Source organism: Lasioglossum baleicum, chromosome 12, assembly GCF_051020765.1.
Source record: "Lasioglossum baleicum chromosome 12, iyLasBale1, whole genome shotgun sequence".
Lineage (NCBI taxonomy): Eukaryota > Metazoa > Arthropoda > Insecta > Hymenoptera > Halictidae > Lasioglossum > Lasioglossum baleicum.
The window spans coordinates 12,209,812-12,232,018 of record NC_134940.1 but is presented as its reverse complement, the minus strand read 5'-3'; the positions used below and the strand labels follow the sequence as shown (position 1 = coordinate 12,232,018).

The window sequence follows — 22,207 nt, the reverse complement described above, 5'->3', positions numbered from 1 at the left end:
TAATAACTTTTAAACCATGAACATTCGCACGCATTAATTTATTCGATACAATTCACAGATAAATTTATTATATCTGGCTGTTTAATGTTTATAACAATTCCTTTTTCTAACGATGTTAACGAGCACTCCCTTGACCACCTTCCCATCTAAATTTTTCGTAAAAATAGACAATAAAACTCGAAATATAGAATAACTTTTAAACCATGAACATTCGCACGCATTAATTTATTCAAAATTGATTTTTATTATATAGAAGATAATGCCATGAGACATTTATTAATTCTAGCTACATAATTAATGTTTATAATAATTCCTTTTGCCAACGACGTGGACAAGTTCTCTTATCTTAAAAAAATAACTATAATCCCGCACACGAGTGCGAAAACAACCAAAGAAGCAGCTCACAAGAGCAATTATAATCCTGCATACGAGTGGGACGCTCAGAATGTAATTTTTATAAAGAATAAAATTGATAAATTTGAAGAAGACTCAATAGTCTTCATTGAAAGTCTCGATAAAAATTTCAAAAGTATGAAGGACGAGTTTAAAAAGACAAAAGAAGTTTTGAAAAATATTAGTAAACAAACTTACCGTTGTTCCTTGAATTGACAGTTGAAGGTAGGCCAGGGTAACTGTAGATGACCTCTAGTCCACCTCTGGTCCACCTCTGGTCTCTCCGGTTCTCCTGGCGCTCCTGGTCACGCAGCACGTCCGCTCACCCCGCTTCCCCCGCCCCGACTGACTGACCACCGGTGAGCTCTCGCCGATCTGCCGAGCTTGAACGGCACCCCCCACTCCGCCGAATATCGATCGATGTCGATCGCCGTGACAATTATTGAAAAATTTATTATTTCCAGCTGGTTAATGTTTATAACAATTCTATTTGACAGCGATGCCCACAAGCAATCCCTTGGCTATCTGACCACCTAATTTTTTAGTCAAAGTGGCTAATAGTTTTCGTGATACGTAATAACTTTTAAACCATGAACATTCGCACGCATTAATTTATTCGATACAATTCACAGATAAATTTATTATATCTGGCTGTTTAATGTTTATAACAATTCCTTTTTCTAACGATGTTAACGAGCACTCCCTTGACCACCTTCCCATCTAAATTTTTCGTAAAAATAGACAATAAAACTCGAAATATAGAATAACTTTTAAACCATGAACATTCGCACGCATTAATTTATACAAAATTGATTTTTATTATATAGAAGATAATGCCATGAGACATTTATTAATTCTAGCTACATAATTAATGTTTATAATAATTCCTTTTGCCAACGACGTGGACAAGTTCTCTTATCTTAAAAAAATAACTATAATCCCGCACACGAGTGCGAAAACAACCAAAGAAGCAGCTCACAAGAGCAATTATAATCCTGCATACGAGTGGGACGCTCAAAATGTAATTTTTATAAAGAATAAAATTGATAAATTTGAAGAAGACTCAATAGTCTTCATTGAAAGTCTCGATAAAAATTTCAAAAGTATGAAGGACGAGTTTAAAAAGACAAAAGAAGTTTTGAAAAATATTAGTAAACAAACTTACCGTTGTTCCTTGAATTGACAGTTGAAGGTAGGCCAGGGTAACTGTAGATGACCTCTAGTCCACCTCTGGTCCACCTCTGGTCTCTCCGGTCCTCCTGGCGCTCCTGGTCACGCAGCACGTCCGCTCACCCCGCTTCCCCCGCCCCGACTGACTGACCATCGGTGAGCTCTCGCCGATCTGCCGAGCTTGAACGGCGCCCCCCACTCCGCCGAATATCGATCGATGTCGATCGCCGTGACAATTATTGAAAAATTTATTATTTCCAGCTGGTTAATGTTTATAACAATTCTATTTGACAGCGATGCCCACAAGCAATCCCTTGGCTATCTGACCACCTAATTTTTTAGTCAAAGTGGCTAATAGTTTTCGTGATACGTAATAACTTTTAAACCATGAACATTCGCACGCATTAATTTATTCGATACAATTCACAGATAAATTTATTATATCTGGCTGTTTAATGTTTATAACAATTCCTTTTTCTAACGATGTTAACGAGCACTCCCTTGACCACCTTCCCATCTAAATTTTTCGTAAAAATAGACAATAAAACTCGAAATATAGAATAACTTTTAAACCATGAACATTCGCACGCATTAATTTATTCAAAATTGATTTTTATTATATAGAAGATAATGCCATGAGACATTTATTAATTCTAGCTACATAATTAATGTTTATAATAATTCCTTTTGCCAACGACGTGGACAAGTTCTCTTATCTTAAAAAAATAACTATAATCCCGCACACGAGTGCGAAAACAACCAAAGAAGCAGCTCACAAGAGCAATTATAATCCTGCATACGAGTGGGACGCTCAGAATGTAATTTTTATAAAGAATAAAATTGATAAATTTGAAGAAGACTCAATAGTCTTCATTGAAAGTCTCGATAAAAATTTCAAAAGTATGAAGGACGAGTTTAAAAAGACAAAAGAAGTTTTGAAAAATATTAGTAAACAAACTTACCGTTGTTCCTTGAATTGACAGTTGAAGGTAGGCCAGGGTAACTGTAGATGACCTCTAGTCCACCTCTGGTCCACCTCTGGTCTCTCCGGTTCTCCTGGCGCTCCTGGTCACGCAGCACGTCCGCTCACCCCGCTTCCCCCGCCCCGACTGACTGACCACCGGTGAGCTCTCGCCGATCTGCCGAGCTTGAACGGCGCCCCCCACTCCGCCGAATATCGATCGATGTCGATCGCCGTGACAATTATTGAAAAATTTATTATTTCCAGCTGGTTAATGTTTATAACAATTCTATTTGACAGCGATGCCCACAAGCAATCCCTTGGCTATCTGACCACCTAATTTTTTAGTCAAAGTGGCTAATAGTTTTCGTGATACGTAATAACTTTTAAACCATGAACATTCGCACGCATTAATTTATTCGATACAATTCACAGATAAATTTATTATATCTGGCTGTTTAATGTTTATAACAATTCCTTTTTCTAACGATGTTAACGAGCACTCCCTTGACCACCTTCCCATCTAAATTTTTCGTAAAAATAGACAATAAAACTCGAAATATAGAATAACTTTTAAACCATGAACATTCGCACGCATTAATTTATTCAAAATTGATTTTTATTATATAGAAGATAATGCCATGAGACATTTATTAATTCTAGCTACATAATTAATGTTTATAATAATTCCTTTTGCCAACGACGTGGACAAGTTCTCTTATCTTAAAAAAATAACTATAATCCCGCACACGAGTGCGAAAACAACCAAAGAAGCAGCTCACAAGAGCAATTATAATCCTGCATACGAGTGGGACGCTCAAAATGTAATTTTTATAAAGAATAAAATTGATAAATTTGAAGAAGACTCAATAGTCTTCATTGAAAGTCTCGATAAAAATTTCAAAAGTATGAAGGACGAGTTTAAAAAGACAAAAGAAGTTTTGAAAAATATTAGTAAACAAACTTACCGTTGTTCCTTGAATTGACAGTTGAAGGTAGGCCAGGGTAACTGTAGATGACCTCTAGTCCACCTCTGGTCCACCTCTGGTCTCTCCGGTTCTCCTGGCGCTCCTGGTCACGCAGCACGTCCGCTCACCCCGCTTCCCCCGCCCCGACTGACTGACCATCGGTGAGCTCTCGCCGATCTGCCGAGCTTGAACGGCGCCCCCCACTCCGCCGAATATCGATTGATGTCGATCGCCGTGACAATTATTGAAAAATTTATTATTTCCAGCTGGTTAATGTTTATAACAATTCTATTTGACAGCGATGCCCACAAGCAATCCCTTGGCTATCTGACCACCTAATTTTTTAGTCAAAGTGGCTAATAGTTTTCGTGATACGTAATAACTTTTAAACCATGAACATTCGCACGCATTAATTTATTCGATACAATTCACAGATAAATTTATTATATCTGGCTGTTTAATGTTTATAACAATTCCTTTTTCTAACGATGTTAACGAGCACTCCCTTGACCACCTTCCCATCTAAATTTTTCGTAAAAATAGACAATAAAACTCGAAATATAGAATAACTTTTAAACCATGAACATTCGCACGCATTAATTTATTCAAAATTGATTTTTATTATATAGAAGATAATGCCATGAGACATTTATTAATTCTAGCTACATAATTAATGTTTATAATAATTCCTTTTGCCAACGACGTGGACAAGTTCTCTTATCTTAAAAAAATAACTATAATCCCGCACACGAGTGCGAAAACAACCAAAGAAGCAGCTCACAAGAGCAATTATAATCCTGCATACGAGTGGGACGCTCAGAATGTAATTTTTATAAAGAATAAAATTGATAAATTTGAAGAAGACTCAATAGTCTTCATTGAAAGTCTCGATAAAAATTTCAAAAGTATGAAGGACGAGTTTAAAAAGACAAAAGAAGTTTTGAAAAATATTAGTAAACAAACTTACCGTTGTTCCTTGAATTGACAGTTGAAGGTAGGCCAGGGTAACTGTAGATGACCTCTAGTCCACCTCTGGTCCACCTCTGGTCTCTCCGGTTCTCCTGGCGCTCCTGGTCACGCAGCACGTCCGCTCACCCCGCTTCCCCCGCCCCGACTGACTGACCATCGGTGAGCTCTCGCCGATCTGCCGAGCTTGAACGGCGCCCCCCACTCCGCCGAATATCGATCGATGTCGATCGCCGTGACAATTATTGAAAAATTTATTATTTCCAGCTGGTTAATGTTTATAACAATTCTATTTGACAGCGATGCCCACAAGCAATCCCTTGGCTATCTGACCACCTAATTTTTTAGTCAAAGTGGCTAATAGTTTTCGTGATACGTAATAACTTTTAAACCATGAACATTCGCACGCATTAATTTATTCGATACAATTCACAGATAAATTTATTATATCTGGCTGTTTAATGTTTATAACAATTCCTTTTTCTAACGATGTTAACGAGCACTCCCTTGACCACCTTGCCATCTAAATTTTTCGTAAAAATAGACAATCAAACTCGAAATATAGAATAACTTTTAAACCATGAACATTCTCACGCATTAATTTATTCAAAAAAGTAAAGTCTTTTCAAAATATTTCTGTCCAGATCGATTCTTGGAACATTTATGTATAAAAAAGTGAAAGGTAATAATTCTCGTTTATGAAATGTTTTGAAATTACAAACTGAGTTGTCTCGTATAAAATTTGAAATAGGAATTGTTGATTTTCCTAAAAAATTATGCTTCAATAATATATTTCTAGGAATTCTTTGTCCTTGAGTTTTGCTTTTAATATTGAAACCAACATCGTCTGAAATATCTGCTCGGTACAGTATGTAACAATTCATGATGATCAATATGGTTCCGTGACGATTTGCTTTCTCACCGACGAGAATCTCCTCAGTAGCCTTCTGCACCGACGAGATCATGTCGATGGCCTTCTGTTTCTCACTCCAGTCAGAATATATCTTAGAGGGCGTAAGAGAACACCGAAATATTCGAGTGACACGAACTCCCATAAGGCTGGCAGTCTTTAATAGTATCTGGTCGGTGATCTCGTCTCGAAGTCGCCACTACTGTCTTCCTAAAATGATTCCCTGTCGGTAACGATCGACTACCAGTTTGAGCGTTTTGTCACTACATGCGGTGGCGCTATTTTTACATTTTCCGGGGCAAATAATTCTTTATGGGAAAATTGGCAGGAATCAATTGTTCCTATGCTTATAAATGTCCTAATTACTTACAATATGAAGAATTAAGGGTTTATTTAGCAAATAGATTACACGTCTCGACAAAAGTACGTGTACATATACATATATGTATAGCATTAATGCTATTACACGTGTACATTTTTGCATAAAACATAGCCTTGCCCGACATTTTTTAAACAAATGAAGTCTAGGTTGTATAATGATAACGGGGATCAGAAAGTTTCACGATCAGACATCAGACAGTTGATGCGCAGATGCTCGGCTAATTACGTTTGGTCAATATATGTAGAGAGCACGATGAGTCGGTTAATGGGCAGATTTGTTGATCTTCAGGAGTTTGCTGGCAAAGATGCGTCGGATGACCCCGCGGGTTAAGTTCAATTAATATCGCAAATTGCTTTGTGCAATAAAACAATTTCATCAGGAAATAAAACACATTCACACGGTCGAAACTTGCTTATCATATTTACATAGTCTCATCAGTTGGTTTTACAAACAGATTGAATGTATTTGTACTTTGTACAGCTACATATTTAGCATCAGAAAGAATAGGTCACGTTGATGTGGGGACACACGCGCACAATTTCATGCTCAAAGAACAGAAACGCAACGTTTCACTATACTCCCTCTACCGGCGAGCTTTATCTTCGCGCGTAGATTCGCGAAAGAAACAGAAAAAAAGGATGCGCAAAACATCAGCATACCAAACATTCTTCAGATGTTGGTTGAGAACCGCTGACCACCGCTGATTGGCTGGTGAAGACGTGGCGGTACGTTCGAGCCAGCGGAAGAAGCTAATGAAAATCGAGGATAATTTGCGCCAAAAGATTCGACTGTTTCCGGTCAATCGGCCGGAAACAAGCGAATCGCGTACCCGAGAATTCTACAGGTTTATTTGCACACCGTGTATCTGAACGCTATGGATTATCAGGTGGTGCGGAAATTGATCATCCAAACAAAAAGTTTCGAGTAACCTGTTGCACGCTGTTTATCGTCTGGATTTGAAAATTTTCATGATAAAATGAACAAGTATTCAAATTCAGCCCTCATGCGCTTCTCAAAAATAACTATATAGAAGATATCCTGTGATAATACGTCGTACAATTTTTATTTACACTTTAAATCAACAAATTAGGTTTTTTTAGTACTTCGTGGAAAGTTTGCAACGTTCAGAGATAGAAAATGGTGGAATTTTTACCCTGAGGAACGCGTGTAGGTCAAGTATATAATGGTTTCATTGAATAAACACGATGATGAATTATAGTAATGATATATTCTGTCCATCTTTGTGTAGTGCAAGCGAGAGAATTGTCTGGCAGAGGCCTCGGATCAATGGGAATAAAATATGAATGTTCATTTTTTACTCAAACATGCACGCTTGATTGACGTTTCCTACCACCGCTGGTGCGCTGGTAGGAATTGTTCAGTTGACACAGTTACATACTACGGAAAAGAGAACAGGGAACGGTATACGTATTTAAAAACATGAAAATCCAAAAAAATAAATATTCTACTTTGAAGAAGCTCGCGATAAAAATCACTTATCGGCATCACAAACCGGTGCACCTAAACGATACAATAATTTCCAGTCAGATTGTACCTTCATAGGCGTATGTTTAATATTTTACTACGCACATTTTTCCCCACAATTTTTATCCAATTAAGTATACGCTAATCGATAATCTAGTGTAAATAACATAGCTCAGTCGGACAGTAAAAACTGCAATGCTGCCATCAAGATAGATAACACCGATACAGCTGTCCTCAAAAACGTAGAGAAAAACTTTTGCGAGCAACTGTACAAATTCCTCAACGTCAAATTCAAAAACACTTTCCCCGTTATCTCGGCTAAACAGTGAATTCTTAACTTTTACATTGTCCTGCTAGTAATAGCCTACAAAAATTTATATTCTCTCTTCATTCGACAATTTACGTTGGTTTGTATAGTTTACAGAAGTTTTTAGTTCGAAATACCGTATCGAATCTAAACAAATGGTTCGATAGGCCCTCTATCACGGCCGAAGAATTTTATAAAAGGGAGGGCCGGTTAAACGGTGCATCGAGCCCATCAATTAGCCGTCCATTCTCCCGCCAAAGGAAAAGGAAAAACACGCGATGCTCGAACTTATTGGGAGTAAAGCGTATACGCGCGACAAAGGCACACTTGTCGCGTCGTTTCTTGCCGAGAGGCTGTGCAGCGACGCCGCTGCGGGACGCGGGTTCGCGATGATCGTAACGACGTTCCTGACGTAAAACGTTGTGGTGCACATGCGCCGATTCGAAAGGGCCAATGGCGACCGAGCAACGCCATGGAGGGGACATCGGGGGGGCTCTCGATGGCCTTGCGCGTTCTCCCGATCCCGCGTAGGCTTTCTGGCCGTCCATTTTGCCAGCACGTACGATCCCGGGCAGTCGACGCCGGTGGAGACTGTAATTCCCGTTCGTGACGAGTTCGTATCATCGGGACAGTGGCTGTCTGTCGGCGGCGTTTCTCGGGGGAGCACTCTCGTAGATAGCGCGCGTGAGAACCTTCTGCTCGCAGACATCGGCCGGTAGAAGCCGTCGCAAGAGAATCGTTGCTCGCAGGGGCCGCGAAACGTGTCGCGTACCCGGTTCTCGTTTCTGAGTGTCTCGGTTTTTCTCGCAGGGTAGCATGGCGGAACTACAGGGAACCCAAGTCAGCCAGGACGCCCTGGCCGTCGCTCAGCTGGAGCTCGGTGGTAATCCAAACGCCCTGGCGTTGAATAGGCCATTCGAACCCGTGGCACATGATCTGGACGCGACCTTCCGCCTTACGCGGTTCGCCGACCTGAAAGGATGAGGGTGTAAGGTCCCTCAGGAGGTTCTCGGGAAACTCCTTGAGGGACTGCAGAATGTCGATGGTAGCGCACAAGATCATGAGCATGCCCACTTCATGCACATGGCCATTCCACGCATCGGTAAGTAAAATGACCCCGCGGGCCACGATATACCCTCGACCGGCGGACATGTTTGATTTTGCTGCCGCGTCCAGTTTCTTTGTTTCTTTCCGCGATTTTGCAGAATTGTTCCTCGCTCTCTATCGCGAATGTCTACATTTTGCGAGACGATTTCTTAGTATGATTTCGAAAACATTTGTAGAGGGAGGGAATTAATTTTTTTCTGTTCGACATTCTGCGGAAATTTTTGCCGGTTCCCGGTTGGGTTTTATGGATTATATTTGATGAAATTTATTTGGATTCCTCTTTTTGTTGTTGTTTCGATGGATGTTCTGAAGGGTGAGACGATTGAGAGGATAAATATGTAGTTTTGTTATTTGCGAAACGCAGGGCGCGAATATTAAGAGAACCGGTCCTGTTGTATTGTCAGCCATATTGTCGCCTCCCGCCCGTTTTCTCCCACGCCACCGGAAACACAAGTGTTCTCAACCTCTTGAGATTATACTGTACAATGAAAGTATACGATGACCATTTCTGGAGCGCGTAGTTCGAGCATTATGTCCAATTTTCTTTAAATATAATATTGTACGAGTTGTCCTTATTTAAAAAAATGTGAGATCCCGAAAATTTAAGCTTGACTTGATATTTTAAATAATATAAACATCAATCAATCGGTTCATTTAAAAGGGATTAGACCAACTTACTATATATGTCGGAAAGCAACAATGTCCAACCCATAATGTTACTTTAAAAAAATGAAATGGTATGTTTTTCATTTATGTTACAAAAAATCATATCTTTAAATTTTAAAAAGTATGTCTTAAAACACTATAGCTCTCCCAGGGTTCAGATTTACAGTTTTACAAAAATAAATGTTAACCCTTATAATTTAATTACGCGTTCCATTCATACATAATTTAGAGTGCCGTCGGTTAAAAGTGGACATTATTTTTGTTTCAGGTATTGGTATGGATTCCTCCGTGACTCCACTGAGACACGGCGGGCTCAGTTTGGTTCAGACCACAGACTTTTTCTATCCACTGGTGGATGATCCATATATTATGGGTAAGATAACAAATTATACCGATTCCCGATTGAGAAACTCTAGATTTTGTATTACAGTCTTGGGCTGAGGTGCAGAATTGCCATAAATTTTTACAAAAGTCGTATACATATATACTTTACGATTTTCAAAGAATTAATGGTAGGGGCAATTCTGCACTATATTGTTCAGCCCTGGTCTCCGCAAGTAGAGTCCGCGATTCGAATAATATTGGTTTCCTTTGTTAAGGATAAAAATTTGTAATATGGCATCCTGTTTGACCACTGCTATTGGAGTACTTTTCCAGGTAAAATTGCATGCGCTAATGTTATCAGCGATTTGTACGCCATGGGTGTTACGGAGTGTGACAATATGTTAATGTTGCTGGGAGTCAGTACAAAGATGACTGAAAAGGAACGGGACGTTGTTGTTCCATTGATCATGCGAGGGTTTAAAGATTCTGCCTTGGAAGCTGGCACAACAGTGACAGGGGGTCAAACAGTTGTTAATCCTTGGTGTACAATAGGTGGTGTTGCTTCCACTGTCTGCCAACCAAATGAATACATTGTGTACGCATTATAACTATCAATTACACATATTACATTTTCGCTCTTCGCTTATCTTCCGATGATAATCATTTCTCGATCAAATTCAGCCCAGACAATGCGGTGGTAGGCGATGTCCTTGTATTGACAAAGCCTCTCGGTACTCAAGTTGCTGTTAATGCCCATCAATGGCTGGACCAACCAGATCGCTGGAACAGAATCAAACTTGTGGTGAATGAGGATGATGTTAGGAAGGCGTATCAGAGGGCAATGGACAGTATGGCCAGGCTGAATAGAATAGGTATACATTCCTATACATTCAGAATAATAAATCAAAACATTGATAATTAATCGTTTCGTTCTATGAACAGCGGCTAGGTTGATGCATAAGTATAACGCACACGGGGCAACGGACGTCACAGGATTCGGACTCTTGGGACACGCGCAAAATCTGGCCAAACACCAGAAGAACGAAGTTTCCTTTGTTATTCATAATTTACCTGTTATCGCGAAAATGGCGGCGGTAGCGAAGGCTTGCGGTAACATGTTCCAACTGTTGCAAGGTCACTCCGCGGAAACTAGCGGCGGATTGCTCATCTGTTTACCTAGAGAGCAGGTGGGTAACAGATCTGCGAGTTAGGTACTCGAGTACCTAAACTTTATTTCAAAGGCACTCGGATCTTAACGGAGTGGGTAACTCGAGTACTCAAACTCTCAAATAAGAAACCTTCAATAAAACTTTCGCAAACTATGTTTAGGCTGCAGCGTACTGCAAGGACATCGAAAAGCAAGAAGGATATCAGGCGTGGATCATCGGCATCGTGGAGAAAGGGAACCGTACAGCCAGAATAATTGATAAGCCTCGAGTGATAGAGGTTCCAGCTAAAGAGAAAGACGGCGAGCTTTGGTAAAAGGGTCGACGGTTTTCGTCCCCTTCGTCACCGACATGTATTTAGAGAATACCACGGTCAAACGCGCATTTACACACGAGAAACACACTCCTCACAGATTCAGAGCACTGAAGTGGTGCACACTATTTTACAAAAAGTCTCCTCTTTCTCTAGATACAAGGGAAAAAAGTACTGATGACGAAACCACACACAGAGAAACACACATTTCGTAGCAGTGTCAATTACATGTTTTGTTCTATGGGTTCCAAGACGTGATATATATATAATATTAACGACTCTCCTAATTATGCGTTATCTTTATCGAAGTTGAATAGGGATACGATTCTCTATCTTTTTTTTATAATATTTGTCAAAAGTTCGAAAAAGCGTTCGTAATAAAAAAAATGTTCTTGGTGGTCTTCCGAGGATGAACGATCATCGAGGAACTCGATGTCGGAGAAACAATGTGGAAACAATTCAAGAGGAAACGTTTCAGAGCTAGGAGTAGTCTTTCTAAGATTAAGGCGACATACGCATAAGTGTAGCCTCGGGTAGCACTAGGCAAAACTTTCCAATTTGCATTTGATAGAGCTGGCGATACACGTTATGTACTAGCGTCGACGAACAACGGTCGATTGAGGCACAAACGAACGATAGGTGGTTACAGAAGATCTATAAATATATTTTAAAGGTGTACACAGCAGCAAAAGATTTTAAAAAGAAAAGCAATCGAAGCTAATCGATGTACATTATACTCGAGAATCTGTGAATTTAAATCGACAACGTATTTCAAGAAATTCGTAAAACATTACTACCCGCACGTAGTATTCGGTGACAGGAATTCAACGCCAACGAGGTTCCCACGATTTGTAATTTTGAATCGATTGTCGATACAGAATGTGTACAAGATGTCCAAATGAAAGATAAGGCCTTCTCTAGTTCTCTCGTTACACATGCGCTTTTGAAAATGATTATTAAAAAAAAGAAAGATGAATACAAAAACAATGCACAGGCCCTAATGTTGTATTACTTTTTCATATGAATAAAGTGCTACTTTGTCAATAAAAAGTCGATCTAGCGTTATTACAATCTCGACCCTTCAGAGCATGTATGAAAACTCGCTTGGCGCCAATTCGGAAATTACGAAACACTCTGTCTGTTTGCGTCATGCGTGCGCACGGTCTTTTCTTCGTAACGTTGCGCCGCCTCTAGGGACGTTCGAGAGTGATAGAAATCATTTTCTCTTGGCTCCCATTGAGTGAAAACTCATTATAGTTTTCCTGTGAGCTCGCGGTTGGTTGCGTTACGGGGCGTTGGGAATAGAGACGCGACGATACGGGGGGAAAAGGTGTAATTTCAGACCCGTGACGCGAACCAGCCAACATGCCAGTGCCAGTGGTGAAAGGACTAGACGAGTCCGTTCATTGGCTGATCCCTTGTCACTCTGTTCGATAACTGGCCGTTCAATCGCGGTTCACAGGTCAACCACTATAGATCGGCGGATATATTTTCCCTCGGCACGGATAGTTGCCACTGTCGCGTAAACGTTTCGCACCGGTAAGGGAACACCGAGCTCCGTGTTCCGCCAGTTTTCCTTTTTGTGTGACGACTTTTTTTTTCTCTCGCCGAAAAAAACGGTTTAATGGTAGCGCTATCCACGTGGTGTTTCAAGGCTGCGGCCTTCAGGGCCGTGATACTGGGCGCCCCAGCGTCCGGTAAAGGAACGATGTCGTCCAGAATTGTTAAACATTTTAAAGTGGCTCACATATCCAGCGGCGACAAGCTGCGACTTCACATGGCCAGTGGCACCGGTACGTATAAGAAACCGTTTAATCGTTGATCTAATCGTTGCTCGCATTCCTCCGTACCGTCACGGCTCGAAACGTGGTACCACACTCACGTTGCATCCTTCGTTGCAACACATCTGAACGCGGCTATCGAGAACATTTCTTTATAGATCCTCTTTGAATGCGACCATTGAGGACAACTTTCATTGTCGTGCAACGTTCGAATAATGTTTACACTTTCTCTTATCGTGCCCGATTAGGTTAACGCTAACTCACTTCACCGATTTCCCATTGATCTTATTACGGAATATGGATTCCGACAATTCCATATTAAATCGCTAGGCGAGGATATCGTAAATAACACCTGCTCGATTGCATCGATTCCTTTACGAAAAGAATTTGCAAAAGGACGTCGCGACACGAGCGTCCACTCCGTTTCTATTACAAGTGTTTCGTATACCATGTGGCTAAACTGAGGATGATGATTTCATGTTTTTTTGAATGAAAAGTAGCAGGCACAGGTGAATTATTACGTGAATCGAGATCTATATCGATCGATTGGGAAGTTGTGAACGGATTCCGTTTAATTTGTTACAAATTAAAGCTTCCCTTGGATATTCGCGATAGGGAACAGAGTTAAATTGGACACGATTAGATTGCCCCTGCTATGCGTTGTTTTGTGGGATGTCTTTATCAGTTTGTACCACGTTCTATTTACAAATTGTAGGAACAACTGAATTTTTCAGGTTACTGGGGCTTTTGTTACGAATTGTACCTAAATATACTCATTCAATTGGGATCGGAGTATTCAAGTACTTACTTAATTTAAATCGGAGTACTCGGGTACTCGCTCAATTTACATCCGAGTACTCGGAGTCTCATTTGAGTCAGACTCGAGTACTCACTCAATTTAGATCTCAGTATTCGGGTACTCAATTTCGATTCCATCCAATTATTATTTCTGTAGAAACCCAACAAGATCAAGGGCTAATGCGTTCATTATTTATCTCGGACAGCATTATCGCCGGCTCCAAAGTCCAGCGTGATGCTAACGAAGAGGAAATCATTGGACAGCGAGCATAAATTAACGGAAAATATTTTTGTTGACAGAATTGGGTAAGCAGGTGTCGAGTTTCGTGTTATCCGGCAAATATGTGCCGGACGACGTGATGATCTCGATGATAAACAAGGAAATCACGGCGGTGGGCGACCAAAACTGGTTGTTGGACGGTGAGTGATAGGATAAAATTGTATCGGCGAGCATGATCGCGGTGACCGTGAACGATGGATGACCGCGCGTGGCTGAAACTAAATCCGAATAAATATTTGGCATTGGTACAGGATTCCCGAGAACGTTGCAGCAGGCGGAAAAGCTGCAGAAATCCGACCCCGTGAACCTGGTACTCTATCTGGACGTGCCGGTCTCCGAGATCCTGAAACGCGTGGAGAACAGGTGGGTTCATCTACCCAGCGGCAGAGTCTACAACATCGGATTCAACAGCCCCAAAATGCCGGTACGTCGGCAACGAAATTTTCATTCTAATTCAGAAACATTCCTGGCAGACCGCCACGCGAAATATAAGTAATATATTAAGTAATATACAGTCTGTCTCATAATCGACGGCACACGCTTTAAGCCAAAATCACTTTTTTATTAATAAATCGAAAGACTTTGGTTTTTCCGCGAAGCTGGATGGTTTGGTTTACTATGATCACCTGTAATGAAAATTTTGCAAATCACAGTTTTGCAGGATTCTTTTGACTATTTTTGTCATTATTTTATTATCATCATCAATATTTATGAAATTGATCATTTTCGGCATGTATATTTACGTGTGCCATCAATCATGAGACTGACTGCAAGTATTTCTGTTATACTATTTTGCCAATCGCTATTTACCGTCTTAAGGGCAAGGATGACGTAACCGGAGAGCCCCTGAGCAAAAGGGATGACGACAAAGTGGAGATTGTACAGAAAAGATTAGAAAACTATGCGAGGGAGAACAACCCAGTTCTAGCTTTCTACGAAGGTGTTGGGATTTTGAAACGTTTTCGTGGTTGCAGTACAGACGAGCTATGGCCGCAAGTTAAGGACACTATCACGAAGTTTTTATCCTAGCTATTAAGTGTTGGCGCGTGTTACTTTGCAAAGCAACGAATTAGATGGGTGTTCGAATTGTCCGCGATCATATGCTTCCAAAGAGATGTACATTCTTAGAGCTGTTACCAAAATTAGAGTTAACAAACTTAGATTACATTGAGTGAGTACTTGAGTATTCGAGCATGAGATGCTCCAGCAACAATAGTACTTTACGGTTGCACAAATATCAGTGACTGTGTGAAAAACAAGAGAAGTTTATAACGTATTTTTCTGTAATTCATTTTGATACATATACATATATTATATGTATAACACATTATATACAATATACATACTAGTACAAACAAGTTCGGTACCTTTACATATATTCAATTGTGATTGCAATTACTGCTATAATACAATAAACAACAAATTATTAATTTAAGCGACGCAATTGAGCTAAAAAAGCCTTTTACCGGGAGTGGAACTAGGCAAGTGATTCTGTTGCATGTCAACGCACAGCCATATACGGCGGAAACAACACTGGAAATCGTTTCTGCTTTGGGCTGGAAGATTCTCCCTCATGCGGCATATTCCCCTGATATGGCTCCCTCGGATTGTCACCTTTTTCGGTCGCTGAAACACCACTTGGTTCATTCTAACTTCAAATCTCTCGAAGAGGTCCACACAAGCATTAATGAGTTTATTCAATCAAAACAACCATCTTTTTATAGAAACGGGATTCACCAGTTACCCGAAACTTGGGAGAAGTGTGTAGAAAGTAATGGTGATTACTTCGAAACGTAACGTGGATTCCTTTTTCTCATAAATAAAGATCGAGAGTCTGCTCGAAAGGCACCGAACTTATTTGTACACCTAATATATACGTATATGTGTATATTACATAACGGTTGCAGTATACTTTGAACATTCGTTATCAGCACAGTACGAAATGGTCAATAACTTTCACTTGTTTTACGAACATTCTACTTGATACTGGTATCGTCAAATTTTGTCTTCAGGCGCACATTCTATGATAAGTATTGTCGTATCAGAATCGGTGGCGAAACAATACATATATTTAAATAATAATCGAGGACATCTTGCCAACTGTAAATACGTCGATTTTTACATAGGTTTACTATGAGTTCGATTCACTATTTTTTTATACAAAATTGTTTGTAAGCGTAGTATAAAACTGGGATCAAAAAATGGTTAACTCTGTTGTTATGGTTGTGGAGAAATGAGTATTGTTAAATGGAGAGATGATTAAACAAGCGCGGAGCTTGGCGACGAGGCGAATAGGTTAAATTAAACGTAAAAATATTTATTCTTGTAACTCTCTCCAAGTTTATTTTGTAACTGTACCGATATAAGAATTTTAACAATTTATCTCGGAGCTGTGTACAGACCTATTAACAATATGAGAATAATATACATTTACATATATAATATATATCATGCTCACATTCTCATTCGCTTTTTTCTGTTTAATTCTCGAAAAAATTAAGTGGTTCCTCGGTTCGATAACAGTAGCCTTAAATATAGTATGTATCTATCTATATATACGTTATTAATCGCACATTTCTTTATTTCATAACATAAAACGTTATGTCGAATGCAATGATAAGGCGCATCGAGGCGCGAGAACTTAGTATAAGTTCCGTATAGTCAGTATAGTCGTCAGGGGAAGGCAAGTAAGTGGTATCATTAAATAAATAAATAACTGAGGATGCTTCGGAATGAGACAAACGAACAAACAAACAAACGAAAATGAAAGAAAAGACATCCATGAAACTAAGTCGAGTGTAAACGTTTTTTTGGAAGTGGGATATGGTCATGTGTCCATCTTGCTAACAGGCGAAGGAATGAAATTATGGTCATGTTTTGCAAGGGGGGTTACTGTATTGCTGCGTTATAAAATAAGTTATATCAGGAACATTTCCTTAAAGATTTAAGAAATGTTATAAAAATTACTCTTCATAGCAAAATTCGTCAACTTACGATCTACGTAAGTCCGTGCGCAGCCGTCGGAACGCGGAACGCGTCAAATAAATGTCCTCTCCGAAAACTGATTGAACCTTTATAGTTTAATCATCATCAGTAGCACGCATGAAATGAACGCGTCCAACACGATCGGTGTGGTGGCGTTCTTCTTTGTTTCATTTTGAGATCAAAAGTAAGAGATAACGTAACGAGAAAAAGTGTTGTGCAACAACGTATAGGATATAAAAGCCGCATTAAATTATGATCACAGAATTACATGTTGACGATGATAACGCTCTTTTTCTTTTAATTCTACAACACCACCGCGTTCTTTTTTTATCGCGAGTGGAAAATATTTGATGTACTTATCCGCGCCGTTCTATGGTCGCGGTTTAAGATCTAAAGAGCCGCGCGCGGCTCTCTCTCATCTTTTTTATTATGCTTGCAGCATCAAAAATTCATTTCACAAAAATTAATTTATTCAACGACTAACCTTTTATGCAAAGCTGCACCTACTGGAGTCATCGATTCGAATCTTTGTTTTTCCTTGTACACGTGTGGACGAATGAGAGAGGAGAATCTCAGGATGAATCTTAATGTTATCATCTTTCTCCGCGAGACTATTAAATTGTCTTTAAGTACTTAGCGCTCAAGAGTGCACGCCGACACGAACACCGTTTCACTGAAGCAACATGAATTCTTCGCATTCGTCGAGGTCATCGTCGTACGACTCATTACCAGTGAAAGAGGTACCGGACGGGATGTTCTCGGCGATCTCGATTTTCTGATGGAGATTCCTTCCGCTTCCTTCGCAGAACAAGAACATCGGGTAGTCGACTTTCTCGTCCTCGGGCACCAAATACTGCAATATAGACGTATACAACAAAAGGCCTCAAATAAAAATATTAGTGAACCTGTAGAACAGCTATACAGCCTCCGATTTCGCTGACTTTTAGATGCGTTACAAATAATGATTCGAAAACTAACCGAGACTACCGCTAATACGCAAAGAAAAAAGTTGTTCGATATGGTAAGATTTATAACTAGACTACAGATTTTTATGCAAACTGAAAACTTTCCACATCAATTGTAGGAAACAGAAGTATTTCCTATTCATGTCTGTCATAATGCATAAAATTGGTAGTCTATTTACAACATATCCAAAAATCATCGAAACCGGAACGTAGGTAGCTGTTCTGCAGGATCAAAAAAAAGATTTAATTCCGAAACGACGATACATACGGAGGGCGCGACTTCCATAAAACTCGTAAACTGTACTTTAGTGTGAAAATAGAATCCCACGCAACAGCTGGGATCCATCTTCGAAATCAGCATCTTCCTTGGCGAGGTGCAGTGAAAGCTCGTCAGTGGGAAGTTATCCTTTAATACGTCAACGGTCTCTTGACAATAGTGCGGGTCCAGGTTGATCAATTTGTCCTCCTGGAAACCGATGAAGTAGAGCGAGTGCCTCGGCCGTCCACCGATCACTCCGATGCAAGTTTCTAATGTGAGTAGATGTGTCAAGCAAGACGCGTAGATAGGATTCAATTTGTCAGCACCGAGTCTTAAAGGTACAAAGAGTATGAGAGATTTCCATTTGTCGTCGGCCGTTTGACATACGCTCTCCACGTCTTCGAGATAAACTGCAAGAAAACGACACGGATCAGATTAACTGAAAAATCGAGCAAAACCCTACCGGGGATTATTCTATAATTTTTAAAAGCTCATAGCTACGGAATTTCTAGTGAATTCTTTAACAGCAACAACAATTTCAATTGTGAACCAACAAGCTACTTCCAGTAACGACATCTAAGAATTGCGTTTAAGATTATAACGTAAACAAAAATTTCTAAGCTTCTTTTTGTCACAGTATAACTATTTCAGACGTGTAATTACCTGCACAGTCTTGAGCAACGTAAACAGCCAAATTACTAAATACTGGATGGTGTTCCGCCGCGTGTTCCACTGCCCTGCACAACAGGTGCGCGACAGAGGATGGCCCGTACCAGTCGCCAGCGCGTTTTCCCCAGAGCGCGCCCAACGATACAAGCGCGTGTATCGAGAACGGAGATATACGTTCAGGTAGGTCTCCGAACGACTTAATAATCAGTCTGTGATGATACTCGTCCAACTGTTGTTGCTCTGTTTTGATTGGCTGGTCTGGCTGCCACCGCCATTCTACGAAGAACCGTTGCATTCAGTCATAGTTTCCTCGGCAATGTATCAAAAAAATTTTTAAAAGAAAAGGCGAGTACCTCTTCCAAGAAAATGGCAGACCAGCGCCTGTGCCAACATCATCTGGCCGCTACGCAGCATACAACCCCAGCCACAGTCGGTGGTGAATGTGGATCCATTCAGAATCGGGAATTCTCTTCTGTACGTCAACCAAAGTCTGGACGCGAAGTCCTTCTTGAATTCCTCTATACCGTCCTCGAAACTGATAGCATCTATCGCCAGGGATATCTCGCTTCCAGTGTCCAGCGTTTTCTCAGCCTCTGAAGCTTTTTCCAGAAACTCATCGGGTTTCTTACGGTAGATCTTCCCTAAGAGAAATACTGGAGATTCTTTGGAAAAGTTTGGTTTCACCATCTTGATGGTCCAGCCTGAAAAACGGGGGAAGGTATCGGTTAGTTCGAAAGACAGATTTAAGAAGTAGCTAAAAATAGTTGGAAAGACATATTTATTTTTAAACCAGCAGAGCCGAACAGCTGCTCACCATATTTGACGTTATTCCACATAGACATGAGCTTTGTTTTGACTTTACTATCGACCTCCGTTGCAACGTTGCAATCATCCATGGATACTCCATTGTTTGTGATATCAAGCTGTATGTTCGGGACACGGTCTGTAGTGATCATTCCAGAAAACAATCCAACTGTGCTGTTGGCCAAACCACCTGCGAATCAAAATTATAGCTAAAATTAGGATCAAAAGTACACAGATAGAATATTGTATATTATAAACGAGAAACCTCAGCTGCTTGTATTACCAAGTTACAGGCACAATTATCAGCTGTGAATCATCATGCTCGGCAGCTATAAATGGTAGAGCCAACAAGGTTTTGTAAGCAAAACTGAATTGCTTATTAAAAACCAAAGATTAGCAATTAGAAGCTTTCAAGCAGTACCACTAACAGCTGTAAACATCCTAATCTCTTTTTTTCACTGGTCAAAGTGCTAATAAAACTGGTGTTAACAAGCCCGAACAAAAAATTCTTTCTTCCGGTCGAGAATACAAATAAACAGAAATTTCAGTGGCTTATGTCACACTGGCTCGAAACGGCGTACACAAGGACGGCAGTAGACGAACGATCAAAGGTAAACGTTCGAATTAAAATTCTGTGTACGTGACGTCGGTATTAGATCGCAATTAAATCGTGGGGGGTTCGAAGGGGAAAGAGGGTGGCAAGTTATTCAGGTATAAATGTGCGTACGGTTGCTCACCTAACCTCTCCCTGGAGGGTTGCACCTGTCCATTCATGCCCAGTAAGTAGATCTTGGATAGCATCCGCCCCGAGACATCTAACTGATCCGCAGAACGAAGGAGACGAAACGAAGGAGGAAGGTGTCCGGGGGCCAATCACATTTTCGCGGCTGGCACGATTTCACACTGACGACGACGATGACAGCGATGCTCCGTTCATTGCATCGCGTCGCTCCGACCCTCGACCGCGTTCAGGACGATCGAAAGCACAATTATGCATCGGCTGATGCACTCGCGCAGAGCTCGTGTTCACCGCGGAGACTCGCTGTCAACCCGGGGACTCAGCATTTTCCTTCCCCCCGGGAAAAAAGTGAAATACCAGCTCCGTAAGACACTCGAAATATTAGACGACAAAACGCGAAGCAACGGGAAACAGAGGGGAGAGAAGATGCGTATTCGTTTCTTCGTTGGACGCGACCAGACTGCCGAAGAAGACCGGGGAACTGGCAGCGAACGTTTCGAAAATAGGATTAAAACAGAGACAGCGCCGTGTGATGCGCTGGGAAAGGGATGCGCGTGTTTACAAAGACGCGTCGCGTGCGAAAACGTTCGCCTGGCGAGTCGCGAGTCCCGCGCCGCCTGGCGGTAAATTCGAACAGCCCCGAACGAACGTTGCACTTGCACGCAAACTGCAGCACAACGCTTCCACGGATCTGATTTCGATACCGTTATGATAGCTTATCGTGGCGCACACACGCTCGACAACCTTTTAATCGCATCGCAAACAAGATTGCAGCGAAAAAAAATATATAATCAATGTGATTCGCTTTGTGTGCCGCGTGATTATGTCGTTATTCATGCCACGCTCTCCTTTGAACGGTGCCGAACACATTTTCTTTAGCCTTTGTTTGCTTTACGGTAATCGTGAAGGTAACTTTCTTGTTTCAGAGTCGTTAGTAATGCGATGATTAATTGATGCGTCACGATGAATATTTCTGGAATTCCAGGTTGGTTTGTTAAGCGTTGCGTGGCTAGCCGATATGCGAAAGTCATTTCAAAGGTTTAACATTTAATGTGATATTGCGTGAACTTCTGCTTCGATAATATAGATCGATGTACAGATGTCGTATAAATGAATGCCCAGAGCGAGTTTATAGTGTTTTCCGAATGTGTAAAAGGATTATTAAAATATATTGAAGGGATAGCTGTACACTGGGTTGCCTGTCGAAAGAGCATCTATAAATCATTTTAAAGCTTCAATATTTAAGATAAATTTATATAAACGTTCATTGTAGAAATATAAATAATATAAGAATATTCAACGAAATACATTGAGGGGTAGCTGTACCGCGAGTTACCTGCCGAAGGGGAATCCCTTATTTTGGCAATCAGAGAGTGTAAATAATATTAAAGCTTCAACACTTTACATTTTACGCGCGTATTACTTCGCATACATACTTTGTTTTTCGGAGTAGGTATGAGTCAATATTTATGGTAGGGAGGTCCGTGTACCAGTGTACCTGATCCTTGACCGTTGAGCCCAGACCCTTCGTAGGTTTATGTTTATGACATGCAATTGGTTGTCGAGGACGAGCAGAGGCTGTAGAAATTAAGGGATTTTATTTGGGCCATTGTGTCCACGGTTAGGGTGAGATGCAGCAACGGAACACACAAACGATTATACTTACGTACATTTTACATAAAAATAATACGTTTCCATTTTTTAACCTTCCGTCGGGCGCAGCGGTTCTAGGTGTACATCAGTCACTCTATTTTGCTATACTATGTATATTGTATGAATTTTTATATGTGTGTGTGAGAGTTTTGCGTA

At 40.6% G+C, this 22,207-nt stretch overlaps 3 protein-coding genes across 4 annotated transcripts; 2 read left to right on the top strand and 1 right to left on the bottom strand.

The window, feature by feature from the left end:
• Window positions 1–8,017: 8,017 nt before the first annotated feature.
• On the top strand, window positions 8,018–12,168 carry Sps1 (inactive selenide, water dikinase). The gene is made up of 7 exons (XM_076435981.1): window positions 8,018–8,155; window positions 8,353–8,644; window positions 9,584–9,688; window positions 9,973–10,234; window positions 10,321–10,511; window positions 10,582–10,826; window positions 10,969–12,168. The coding sequence occupies exons 2-7, from the start codon at window positions 8,359–8,361 to the stop codon at window positions 11,119–11,121; spliced, it is 1,242 nt and encodes a 413-aa protein (XP_076292096.1). The 5' UTR covers window positions 8,018–8,155; window positions 8,353–8,358; the 3' UTR covers window positions 11,122–12,168.
• On the bottom strand, window positions 8,090–21,010 carry Atg4b (Autophagy-related 4b). Of its 2 annotated transcripts, none has more exons than XM_076435977.1 (6): window positions 20,387–21,010; window positions 19,670–19,849; window positions 19,209–19,556; window positions 18,850–19,131; window positions 18,196–18,596; window positions 8,090–17,815 (listed from the first exon to the last, which is right to left on the bottom strand). In XM_076435977.1, the coding sequence occupies exons 2-6, from the start codon at window positions 19,809–19,811 to the stop codon at window positions 17,633–17,635; spliced, it is 1,356 nt and encodes a 451-aa protein (XP_076292092.1). In that variant the 5' UTR covers window positions 19,812–19,849; window positions 20,387–21,010; the 3' UTR covers window positions 8,090–17,632. The 2 variants fall into 2 exon arrangements, with proteins under 2 accessions (XP_076292092.1, XP_076292091.1); XM_076435976.1 differs by having other exon boundaries at window positions 20,397–21,009.
• On the top strand, window positions 12,743–16,423 carry Ak3 (Adenylate kinase 3). The gene is made up of 4 exons (XM_076435984.1): window positions 12,743–12,911; window positions 13,998–14,117; window positions 14,229–14,401; window positions 14,797–16,423. The coding sequence occupies exons 1-4, from the start codon at window positions 12,743–12,745 to the stop codon at window positions 15,004–15,006; spliced, it is 672 nt and encodes a 223-aa protein (XP_076292099.1). The 3' UTR covers window positions 15,007–16,423.
• Window positions 21,011–22,207: the final 1,197 nt, after the last annotated feature.